Raw genomic sequence first — 12,414 nt, 5'->3', positions numbered from 1 at the left:
TATTACATTTAACGGAGTTAGAAGTTAGCAGGAAGCTAGCGGAAGTTAGCTCGCTAGTTTCGCTAGTTACCTAAGCATGATATTGCATGTTCTGACTGAGAGATTTCTGAAAAAAATCAAACGTACAGCTCTGCTATCACTTCCAACATAAATGAAGACAGGAAACTAAACAGCAGTGACGTTTGTAGGGTTACTGAAGTTGGGCTAGCTGGTATATAATGATGTGCTACGTGATCGCTAGCGACACAGCTATGTTAGCATAACATAAACAGTGAAGCTGGAGGACGAACACTAACACTTTTCCACTTATAAAAGTTAACGTGAAGGTTCTTCATGGTTAGAGACAAATGCAATCGCATGGCAGGATGCTGTAAACGGACCAAACTTCAGTCAGGAGAACAACTGAGATAATCCATCCACAATACGAGGTTAGTCATTAATATACTGCAACAACATGGGAATAGAGTAGCTGCAGAGAATTCAACATTAATGAATCAAAGGTACAGAAGTGGAGGAAGCAAGAAGAATGAGTTTAATAAAGTTTGATTTATCTGACTGCTTTGTTTCGCTTAATGTGCCTTATAATCCCGTGCACCTTATGGTCCGAAAAATGCGTACTGCACACTGCAGTTTAATGTTGCAAAGCACCTCTTTTTAACCATATAACCATATTATACGTGGTTATGCTCAGGATATGTCAGCCCATTTCTACTGGAAATGCCTTTTGGTTAAACTTTCAGCAAGGAATTTGCATTTGCACTGTTACATTTTTATAAAGCTTTAATGTACATAAAAACCAGCTTCTTGTTTAAGTGAAAATAAATGGAAGGTTGTCTTTTTGCGCTAGTAATGTTGTGGAGTTGTATTTTGTCTCGCATCAATTATATCGTCAGTTATATCGTTATCGCAAATTTTCAAATATATATCGTGATAAATATTTTTGGCCATATCACCCTGCTCTACTCCATGTTAACTTAACTTTGAAGAAAGATGACATGTAAGGTGCATGCATGTACTGACTCTGTGTGTAAATGCTGGTAATACTTCCTTTTTATATTTTGACACATCTTTTTCTTTGTGTGTATATTGTTCTGTTGCACACATACATGCATTTTTGTTTCCATGACTTCAGAGGACATTACAATGACTTACATTCATTTCCTGACGCTATAATCCAACCTGTCTTTCTACTGTAGGTGTGAAGCTTGCTTGACCTTTGTGCGGAATAACGGGGCTGTCATATGACTGCCTGTCCTAAATAAATCACAGTATACAAGCCCTAAGTTTGTAGGCATGTGTAACTATACAAACAAGTGAGAAGGCTGTACGTGTCATGTCTTTTGTGTTCTTGAAACTGCCTGAACATTTCCACACAAATCTGTTAGCTGTACTGTATAGGTAGTATGTGTGCAATGGCACTTCACTACGCTGGTGTGGTTGCATAAGCTTTAGTGTGTTTTATGCATGTGTGTGCATGTGTGTGTTTGTAACTTTCATGTACCCTTCTCCAAAGGTTACCCAGACAGGCTTTTGGTGACAGGCTCCAGAAAGCTCCCTAAACCCAGCAGCTTTCCCCAGCAGCTGGTGCTCTCTCCTTGGCCTCGATCGCCATCACTGCTCCTTCCCTTAACTCACAAAATAATTTAGCAACCAAAACGATGACTTTTGAAAAGTTCACTCAGTTCGTCAGGTAATTCATTTTCATCAAATTATTCATTTTGCCAGCAGTTTGCATACAAGGCGGGTGTCGGAGTGGAGGATGCCATCCTGTACCTCCTACACAGAGCCCACTCACACCTGGATGGGGGAAAAGGCACGGTCAGGATCCTGTTTCTTGACTTTTCCAGTGCCTTTAATACCATCCGGCCCTGTATGCTTCAAGAAAAACTGAACAGGATGGAGGTGGACCCCTGCCTAGTGGCTTGGATCTCCGACTACCTCACCGACAGACCACAGTACGTCAGGCTGAAGGACATCACGTCTGACACAGTGGTCAGCAGCACAGGAGCACCACAGGGAACTGTGCTGTCCCCTCTTCTCTTCACCCTGTACACCTCTGACTTCTGCTACAACTCTGAATTATGCCACATTCAGAAGTTTGCAGACGACACAGCCATCATGGGGTGTATCTGGGATGATCAGGAAGAGGAGTACAGAAGTCTGGTGAGGAACTTTGTCGCATGGAGTCACACAAACCACCTGCAACTCAACACCTCAAAGACTAAGGAACTGGTTGTGGACTTCGGGAGGTCTAGAGCAGGTCCACTGCCGGTTCAGAGAGGAACTTTGTCGCATGGAGTCACACAAACCACCTGCAACTCAACACCTCAAAGACTAAGGAACTGGTTGTGGACTTCGGGAGGTCTAGAGCAGGTCCACTGCCGGTTCAGATAGAGGGGGAGGAGGTGGAGGTGGTCAACAAGTACAAGTACCTCGGGCTGTGGGTGGACAATAAACTGGACTGGTCATGCAACACAGAGCACCTGTATAAAAAAGCCCAAAGCCGACTGTACTTCCTCAGGAGGCTGAGGTCTTTTAACATCTGCAGGAAGCTCCTGAGGATGTTTTACCAGTCGGTGGTTGCTGGAGTACTTTTCTATGCTGTGGTGTGCTGGGGGAGCAGCACAGCAAAGAAGGACTCATCCAGGCTGGAGAAACTGATCAGGAGGGCTAGCTCTGTGGTCGGCATGAAGCTGGACACTCTGGTGACAGTGGCAGAGAAAAGGACATTAAAGAAACTGATGGACATTATGGACAATGCCAGGCATCCTCTGCACACGGCCATTAACAACCAGAAGAGTCTGTTCAGTGACAGGTTGCTTCTCCCAAAGACAAGAACTAACAGACTTAAAAACTCCTTTGTCCCACACGCCATCAGACTGTTTAACTCCTCTCTGGAGGGGAGAGGGAGGGGAAACAGGAGGACAAAGGAGGGGGGAACAACTAAGCTGTAGTGCCTCTTCACCTCACTGTGCAATACCTTTTGTGCAATACTTTTGTAAATAGTCAACGGTGCAATAGACTCAATACTTGAAATGTGCAATTCACTTGTATTTTTATTTTTATTCCTATTTATTCTATTTATCCCCTTCGTATATTTTATTTATATTGTCTCTGTATTTATATATATGTGTGTGTGTATAACTCTGTAACTTCTGTCGGTGCTGTGCTTTTTTGGAAATCGAATTTCCCAGAGGAACCCACCCGAGGGATTAATAAAGTTCTATCTTATCTTATCTTATCTTATGTGGCTGCTATGTGGGAGTGTTGATGTAGGCCTGTAAAATGTTGATTATTTGACCAAACCAAATAGCTCCACCTCAGTGGAAATCCAAAACTCAGTCAAACTCACTTGGTCTGATCATGTCGGTTGTAAAGTTAACACCCAATACTTGAGCTGAATATGTAAGACAGCTACACATTTCTCCGTGTCCAACTTCTGATGTGTCTGTGTACATTTACCTTCTCTGCTGCCTTTGTGAGGAGAAGATATTATTACAATAACTGTAGCAAGGAAATCTCTTTAATGTTAAGAAATTTGTAGTTGGTTATTTCTTATTCATATTTCATATTTAAGAATAGGTTTACTTTGATAACTCTGTTATGACTAATTTGAGGCTAAGTACAATTCAGGAAGTAAGATGTAGCACAGTAATTAGGGCCCATTTAGTTTACATAGACAAACTTTGCTGCTATGACAAAACTCAATCAAAGAGGTCATTTTTAAATATTTGTAAAACATTTTTTAGATATTTATTTTGTATGAATAATCCCAAATATATTCATCACTCTTTTAAAAAATAATTCTTTATGACTACTAAAATATTTTATTTTCTGATTATCCTAGCGGATTATATCCTGTAATATATATAATACATAATACATAAAATATATTGCCCAGAGGGCAAGTTTTTTCCTTTGCTGTTTTACACTCACACAGCCTGAAAATGAACTGCAGCTTAAACTCTGTTTATCTAATAACACCTTGTGACTTCAAACCCTTTCATTGCTATTACAGCCATCAGTCACGTTAGTGACAGAGATGTCTTTTCAAGTCTACAGATCTCTCGCTTTTTCCTATTGGCTTCTCTTGCTCTGTTTTTCTCCCTGTCTCCTTCTCACTCTTCATCGCTCCCTGCCTTTTGCTCTAGTCTGGGTTCAGGTTGGAGAAGCAGGCAGGGGTCTTTGTTCAAATTGTCCATATCCACACTGTGTCCTGCTGTACCTGCTGACAAAGCTATCAGATAACTCTGCTCCATCTCCCCTGATCCTGTTGGCGGTGTAGCTTTGTATTGTGTGTGTATCTTTGAGAGTTTGTGTTCTTTTATATATTTTTGTTTATTTTTGTTGGTTTTCACGATGAATGATATTGTGACTTAATCTTGCATATTTTTAGCTACATTCCTACAAACAGCCGTGCACACACGAGTTGTGAGTCTTTGTGCTGCTGTTGGCTGCAAACTGACCAGAGTCCATAGCTCCCTCTGTTGGCTTGAAGTGATGTGCAATTTCTTACTCTCACTCCCTCCACCTGCCTCACCCCCCTCTTTTCTACAAAAGCAAAGTTCAGTAATGTGTGAAATTTCCAAATTGCTTCATTTCACTTTTGGTACAGCTTAACTTTTTAGTTCTCATTTTAACATTAAAATGTCAAATGGTCGTCCTGTCTTAAATGCTTAAATGTTAATAAAAACAGCAAATGTTCTTTAATTATCAAGAACAAATGCTCTGTTTTATTATTGTTGAAAGTACTTTGTTTGCAGTTGTTGCCTCAGTCTAGTGCTTTGTTCATGACTGGCACATGCGTCGATGGGTGGCCTGGGGTCAGCTTCCTAAGTGGCCACGTCTTGAATTTGTTAAAGATTGTTTTGACCAGCAAAGACGCACATATAACCGCTCACAATACAAGGCTCTGAATGAACTTGCTGTGGCCTATTGAGTAGTTTGATTGATGTCAGCGAGAGTTGCGATGGATAATTCTTCCATAGATGTCAACAGGCTGCCACCGCAGGGTCAAAACACACACACCCACACACAGATTTACAAACACTGGCAGACAAGAGAAGAGTGAGATGCCAGCAGTTACCGAGCTCAATAGGTTTTACATTGTAAATGGACTTTTAAAGTGATTCCAGCAAGGCCATTTACCCATGCATACAATTATTAATTGTGATAAAATGCTGTTTTTACACGGTGCTTCGACTGAGTTTCATATTTTTTGTTTTTATGTTGTTATATGCAGTTATATTTCTGCAGCATTGTGCATGGAAATATTGTCTGTTAACCAGCAATCACATATGCACACATCGTGGATGCACAAGGTATCACCTTGGCTTTTTGAGTTACAGGTTTGTGTTTAAGATGTTCATGGTTTGTCCAGTTATAGAGAAAAGTGGCCTAAAGGGGTCACTGTCAACATACACACACTGACTGAGAGTCAATCAATAGTCTATGGGGGTGGGGAGGATAGGGGTCAGAGAAGGAAAAGAGGAGTGAGGCAGAAAGACAGAAAAAGTAACGGCTGTTTTAGGGTTCAACCAAAATCACAAGAATTTTGTGATGGTCTCTACAAAGATGATTCAGAAGCTTTAGGACCATATGGGCCTTTTGTGTGTGCACCGGTTGATGAATTTTAAGGAATACAGCTCTGTTTGTGGCATTGTGTGCATGACATGATGTTATTGTTCACCGTAACATTTTTTTCTGTATTTACATAAAAGGCCAAGCTTTGTAAGGCATCACTCACCACACATGCACAGTGAAAGCTTATTCTTAGACAGCGTTCTTATGTTTTACCACATTGCTGCTTGTGCTTAAATTATCAGTCAGTAGAAATCACTTTCCACACAAACTGCATAAATTAAAGAATCATTGAATATTTTGTAACATAAACTAACTAAAAATTACGCCTCCATGAACACAACCAGTTCATCTTTGACAAATAATAATGATTTCTGTGTGCGTCAAAACACTGTTCTTCAAATATTTATATAGCCATTCGTTGGTGTTTTACAACTCGCAGGCTTCTAATTGTTTAATTCAATGTATGATTTGTAGTTCTTATTTTAAATAAATGTGTTAGACAGAACATTTTGGACTTTCTGCACTGAAACTGAGATTTTTGTGTGTGCGTGTGTGTGTGTGTACTTGTGTGTGTGTGTGTACTTGTGTATTCACAAGTGTGTTAGACACTGAGGTTTTGGTAAAGGATTTGTTTGCACAGTAGTGACGGCAGCATTGATTCACACTCATCTTTGTCAATGCTTATAAGCCTCTGGATACATCATAACTGTGTGTATGTTTGTATGCCTGCATGTGTATGTGTGTACACAAACCTAACAGCTATATATCTGTAAAGACATGTATTTGAATTCCTATCCTTCTATGTAAATGGCAAAGGTACATCTGTGCAAGGAGTCTGTGACTATGAGTGTGTTTGTTTTTGTATGTGGTCTGTGGATCTTTACTTTGTCGGCTTTCGAAACAACTTCTAAATATGTATTTATTCTTGTAAAGACCCTGATTGTGCCCATGGGAAGGCAGTTAAGCTCAGTTTCACAGGGTCTTTCAGCACAATAATGTCAAGAATTCTCCACGTCACACACATGTATTAAGCTATAATCATATTACCTTTAAAATGGCATTGAACTGAACAGTTCTATGGCTAACAGGTACTAAGTTCTCCATGCAGCTAGAGACAAATGCTTTATCAGCAAAACCAATACACATATCCTACGCTACGCTGAGAAGAATATGAAGAATATTTAGTGCGCTAACTTCAATGTTTTAGTAACAGTTTTTCTGTTAAGCAGTTGAAATGTTAATGATTGGACTCTGTGTTTGTCAAAGAAAAACAGGGAAAGAAAAGGCAGTATTTACACACATACACACACGTACATCAAAGCTGAGATTGGTTTCAGGAAATATTTTATTATCTGTACTATTCCAAAGCTGCTAATCACAACCACTCTCTTTCATCTTTGCACCCCCCACCCCCTCTACCAACAACATCACCACCCCCTCCACCCCCTCCGATTCCATTCTGTGTGTCTCCCTGTATTCGCTACACTTCTCTCTCCCCCGCCATCCCATGTGCAGGGGTACCCAAAAAATGACATGTAAGGACATGTTGAAAAAGTCTAATCGAAAGGAGGAAGACATTAGTTAAAAAGAAAGGAAAGAAGACAGAAAGAGTGCGTGTATCATTCGGAGTGTCCCTGCGGGGTTCAGATTTTTCCCTTTTCACAAGGCCCTTCCCGCTCTTCTTGCATTCCCTTTTCTCTTTTCCGCTGTCTCCTCCTTGCTCTAAAACTGAGAAGCGGTGAGCTAATTTTTCCTGGAGAATCCCAGTCGCAGTACCTATACTCACATTCCAAGGTGCTCGGAAATATTGGGAATACACAGCCTGCTGGTGTAGAGATGAAAGTGAACTTGACAAAACAGCAAGCAGCAGGGAAAACCTTGTTCCAATCATGCCCAAATCATTCCACAACAAAGGACAAGCGCTCTGGAATTGCTATAATCTCATATTTTACTGCTGGGCTGCGATGGGTTCTGCTGCGCTGTGCCTGTGTGTTTACGGTGTGACACAGTATTCAGGCTTTGGGTTCATGGTCAAGCATACACTATTTGATCTTGCATTTCTCTGGATTTGATTAGGTCAGTTTTGTGTTTTCCGTTTGAGCACAAATCAGTATCTGCGTCCTTAAAACATCCTAATAACATGGTGTAACTTATGTGGTTTAGACCTTATTTGAAAGAGGGTCAGCTTTTTGGTTTGAAACTTTTTTTTCATTGTTAGAAAGAAATATATTGTCAGTTTTTAACATTACAGTTTATGTGAGGATGTAATTTTACCTATGCAGGTGCATGCAGAGAGCAGGAGTGACCGGGGTAGTGAGAGACCATTGAAGAAAGATCAGAGAGATGGATTGATAAAGAGAGAAAGAAATTAAGTAAAAGGAGAGCAGGTTGTCTTGCTTTAAACCTTTCTCGCACCTGTCTCATTCTCCTCTCTGCTTCCTCCTTTCCTTCCTGATTCCCTCATTCTCCCTTTTCCTCCGTGCTCTTTGTCTGATCCCTCCCTCTCCACCTGCTCTTCTCCCTCTCTCCCTCGCTCTCCCTTCTTTTCTCCACCCCTTTCTCCGCCCCTCCCTGCAGCTATTGGTGAAGCACCCACCAATCACAGCACAACTGGGACCTGAGGGACTACATATGCAAAATGCTGCTTAATATTCATGAGCCGCTATCGGGGCTTTAAGTCGTTGATTAGGACAGCAGCACAGCTTTCTGTCCCAACTGCCTGACTAGCTGGCTGTGTGTGTGCCTATAGCCCCCTCTCTCTCACTCTGACATACACACTGCATACACATGCTCCCTCACTTCTACGCACACACGCAGAGCTGATCAGTGCAGGCAGCGCAGAGCCCGGTAATTGTATTGCTCACTCCAAGTGGAAGGAAGGACCGAAAGAGAGGAAGATCAGAGAAAGAAGAGAAAAGAAGAGAGAGGAGAGATATAAAAAAAAACTTTGATTTTTTTTTGTTTTTAATTTCTTGCCATCTACCCTGAGGAGGTTGACATGACAATGACCCGGTATCGCCGATGGATTCGGTAGGACACCCGTTATCCGAGTGTTTTTTAATGCACTCTGAACAAGAGTAGGTAAATTTTACCTTTTACTATTATCCTTTTATTGATCATCCAACTTGTCATTGCCATTGTCTTCCACTGTAAGTGACTGTGTGAGTCAGTGAGTGAGTGTATGTGCTGGTATGCAGCGGAGGTGGCCGGCACCGTGTCAAGGTTGTTTCTGTTGTCAGGTAGCACGCGTTCCCTCTTGTCTTTGTGTGTGTGTGAGTGTGTGTGTGTGTGAGTGTGTGGCTGCAGTATCTGGACAGCAGTTCTTACTTAGTGGGCAGAGGAGCAAAATTTCTGTCCCTTCACCTGAAAGTGAGACATACGCACAACACACCTGCCTGCAAACACACATTGTTTGCTCCATTTTCACTTTCGCTGTTTTCAACAAACACTTTACTTGAAGTCAGGCTGTTCTTGGGACAAACTTTCTCAGTACATGTCTGCATGTGTGTACCTGTGCATGTGTTTATGCTTATGCATGTGTGGTTAAAGTATGTGTTCATCCAAGCAGAGAATCCGCGAGATAACAGGGCATTAAGGTTACAGGAGCAGCGTGTAGGAAAGGGCCCATAAGAGAGGAGGGAGAGGGAAAGGGGGAGAGCTGCGCTCTTAAATGCCAGAGGAGGTAGAATTTCAGACGGGCAGCTCAGCGTGTGGCCCCGCTCAGGAATTAGAGACAGTCACACACACACAAACACACGAGTGCTGCTGAGCTGCTCCTTTCGCCAATGCTTTGCTCTTTTAGATCTGTGCAAAATGTAGATTAAGTGATTGGCAGAGTGGACAGCAGTTTGCTTGATTAGATTATTGTGTGCACAATTATTTAAAAAACAAAATTAGAGCCAACAAACAAATGATTAAAGTATAGCAGTATTTGCTTAACTCTTTTCTTAAACAGGACAAGATAAAACATTCCTCCGACACTGTGCGTGTGTGATTCAGTAGCCGGACAGACCTGTTTTGTCTGTATGTATAAAATTATTGGCATTCACCTTTTCAAATTTGCAAAGCTCATAAATAAAGCAAAGATTTTATGGTCATTTATATATATAAACGTATATGTATAGATTTAAAACACATGCTTAGATTTAACCAATTTCCACTTAGAACTAAATTTGAATGAGTGACACTAAATCAAAGCCACAGTTTAGGTGGTTTTTTTTACGGTAGAGAGTCGGAAGTGGGAAAACTGAAAGAACAAAGTCAGAGCAGAAGCTCATGCAAAATGTTGTACTGTAATATTTCCCAAAATGGTATCTGTAACATTTTTTAAAGAAAATTGGCAATTTTTCATTTTATTTTCAATCTTTCTCGTCATTTGTTTTAAAACACACACGCCCCACTCACTTGTAAAGCATTTTGAATATAGAGGCATTTTAAAGAGAATACACGGAGATAAGCTGTACCACTACTTTACATGAAAATATTCTTTTGTTATATTTTTAATTTAAAAAAATTGTCTTTTAACTTTCAGTCTGTTTGAATTAAAATGTCATTTAAGCAAATATGAGAAATTGCCCCTTCTGAACAAGTAAATGCTTAAAGAGCACAAATTAAAATGTTCATAATATGTGCAGGATTTTTTTTTTTAAATGATTATTTTATTATCACTGCGGTATGACCAATCAAGCTTTTAGAGAGTCTGAGAATATCAATCATTTCAGTTCCCCTTTTAGAGGGAATAACTGAATTTTCAGTAGAGCAAAATCTGAATTTAGGACACTTTACAAGGATTTAACCCTGTGGATTGCATCTAAACAAGCTTTCTCTATGTTGGTCCTTCAACTGCAAAACAGTGGGGTGGAATTTAAGGACCTGTAACGGCTCAGGTGTAAGAGTCTTGATTTTTTTTTTAAAATCAGATTAAGACAGAGAATTCAAATTTTTCAAAAACTTTTGAACTGGATTTGCTTCTTAATGGACAAGAAGTGTGAAAACTGTGTTTAGACATCAAGCATCAATACACTCACTGAAAAACACACTTTCCTGACAGACATTTGGCAATGAGATGTGTCTGCTTTACCTGCGTGTGATTCAGCAAGTGTACGTAAGCTGTTGCCACTCAAACGTTTTCTAGAGAGCCCTCTGGTCCCGTCATCTGTGCGTCCGCTCCTTCACACATCCATTCATCCATCCATCGATCCATCGATCCATCCATCCACCGTTCTCTGTTCCCGGCTCAGGCGTTCCCTTCTTTGCTCTAAGGCACTGCTTTCCTATACTAATTAAAATATTAGGGATAATGATGATCATACTGATAATAATAACAACAAGTACCACTTAAGCTGTTAACATAATTGCATTCCCCTCATGCCACCATATACATAACATTTGCATATCATTAAAATATATTTCCCACAGTGACTTTAGTGATTTTGGTGTTTTTAACAGTGGGTGTGAAGGAGAACGGACGGGTGGTGAGAACTGCACAGTTGCTGATCAGTCAGGCAAAGGTTTAGTAGTGCAGTAATGAAGAGAAGCACAAGGGAGCACATATGATTTGATTAGGAATTATTCTCCAATCTGATGTGTCTGGATTTAATTCTTTTTAAATACATGGAAATGTAGAGGAAAGAAATTATTTGTGATTGTGAGTAAAAAAAAATAAAAATAAAAATCTGTTTCAGGTTAAACATTGTTGAAGTCGTTCATCGGACTAAATTAAGATGTGCCAGAAAAACAAACATTTTTTTTTACTTACAGTAATATATATAATATGATTTAGGCACCAGATTTTCACACGTAATGTTGTGTTGCTTCTTGTTCTGCTACGACAAATGCCACTGTTTTAGTTCACATTTGGAAAAGTGCATTGGCCATCATACAGTGATTTACTTTTCCTGATTTTCCTGATGAGGCAAACTACTTTATATGAAACCGCGAAAGAAATTCAATTGAGAAAAAAATCTAACTCGAAGGCCAACCGTCTGATGCTTTGACCGTTTGTTGTTTAAATGTGCGACAGCGAAATATACATATGTTTTGTTATTCAGAATAAAGAGATAATATGTCTTGCTTTTGATTAGACAATGAAAAGCATTTAATGGTTTTTTCCCATCTTTTTCTTTTCCTTAATCTTAGTCGCTGGACCTTATTTTTCAGCTTATGAAGTGGGATATGCAGTAAAGAGAGAGAGAGAGAGAGAGAGAGAGAGAGAGGTGAAGCTGACTGCAGGGAGGGACAGGGGGGACCAAAGAGAGATTGCGTAAATTAAAATCCTTTTAATCTCCTTATAAAATCATTTACTTAATTCATCTGTCAAAGCATGTCAATATGTGCCGTGCTGATTTGCTGGCTGCGCGCGCGTGTGTGTGTCTGTGAGTGTGTGAGCGTGCAATTTGCATCTGTTTGTTGCCATCCGCGGTTTCGTGCCTGCATGCTCCCATTTTGTATGTGTGACCTATTGATGGCCTATATGAGGAAGTGTTGTTCTTTTTGTCTCTTTGCCTGCCTGTCTGTCCCTATGGAATTTGTTGTCTGTCAGTTTTTTTGCATTTGCCTGCAAACACACGCGCAGAGAAACGCACGCACTCATGCTTACGGCGGCCTCGCTCTCATGTGAAGGGTCCGGGCATTCCAGTGGTAATTTGGTCCCGTAAAGAGAAAGAGAGAGGTAGAGAGTGTGAGAGAGAGAGAGAGAGAGAGAGAGACGCAATGAGAGAGACAGACAGAGCGAAGTGGGAAGGAAGGGAGGGGGTTTGCTTTTGTCTGACACCAGCACTCAGGAGGTCCGCTGGACACACGTGTAAGCATGAATGCCCACAGCAACACACA

General features: G+C 40.6%; 1 protein-coding gene across 5 annotated transcripts in view; it reads left to right on the top strand.

Moving 5' to 3' along the window:
- esrrga (estrogen-related receptor gamma a) overlaps positions 1 to 12,414 on the top strand; it is a 171,271-nt gene that overhangs the window by 92,078 nt on the left and 66,779 nt on the right. For 3 of the 5 annotated variants that reach the window (XM_080884208.1, XM_080884207.1, XM_080884206.1), the window contains exon 1: positions 8,314 to 8,660. The exons of 1 other annotated variant lie outside the window; for it this stretch is intronic. In XM_080884208.1, coding sequence (XP_080740334.1) covers positions 8,605 to 8,660 — 56 coding nt within the window. In that variant the 5' untranslated portion in view covers positions 8,314 to 8,604. Of the gene's footprint in view, positions 1 to 8,313; positions 8,665 to 12,414 lie in introns of those variants that run through there. One more of the 5 variants, XM_080884209.1, reaches the window with a different exon arrangement.

The sequence above is a fragment of the Rhamphochromis sp. 'chilingali' genome (genome assembly GCF_963969265.1).
Source record: "Rhamphochromis sp. 'chilingali' genome assembly, chromosome: 6".
Classification (NCBI taxonomy): domain Eukaryota; kingdom Metazoa; phylum Chordata; class Actinopteri; order Cichliformes; family Cichlidae; genus Rhamphochromis; species Rhamphochromis sp. 'chilingali'.
This window is presented reverse-complemented; position numbering and strand designations above follow the sequence as displayed.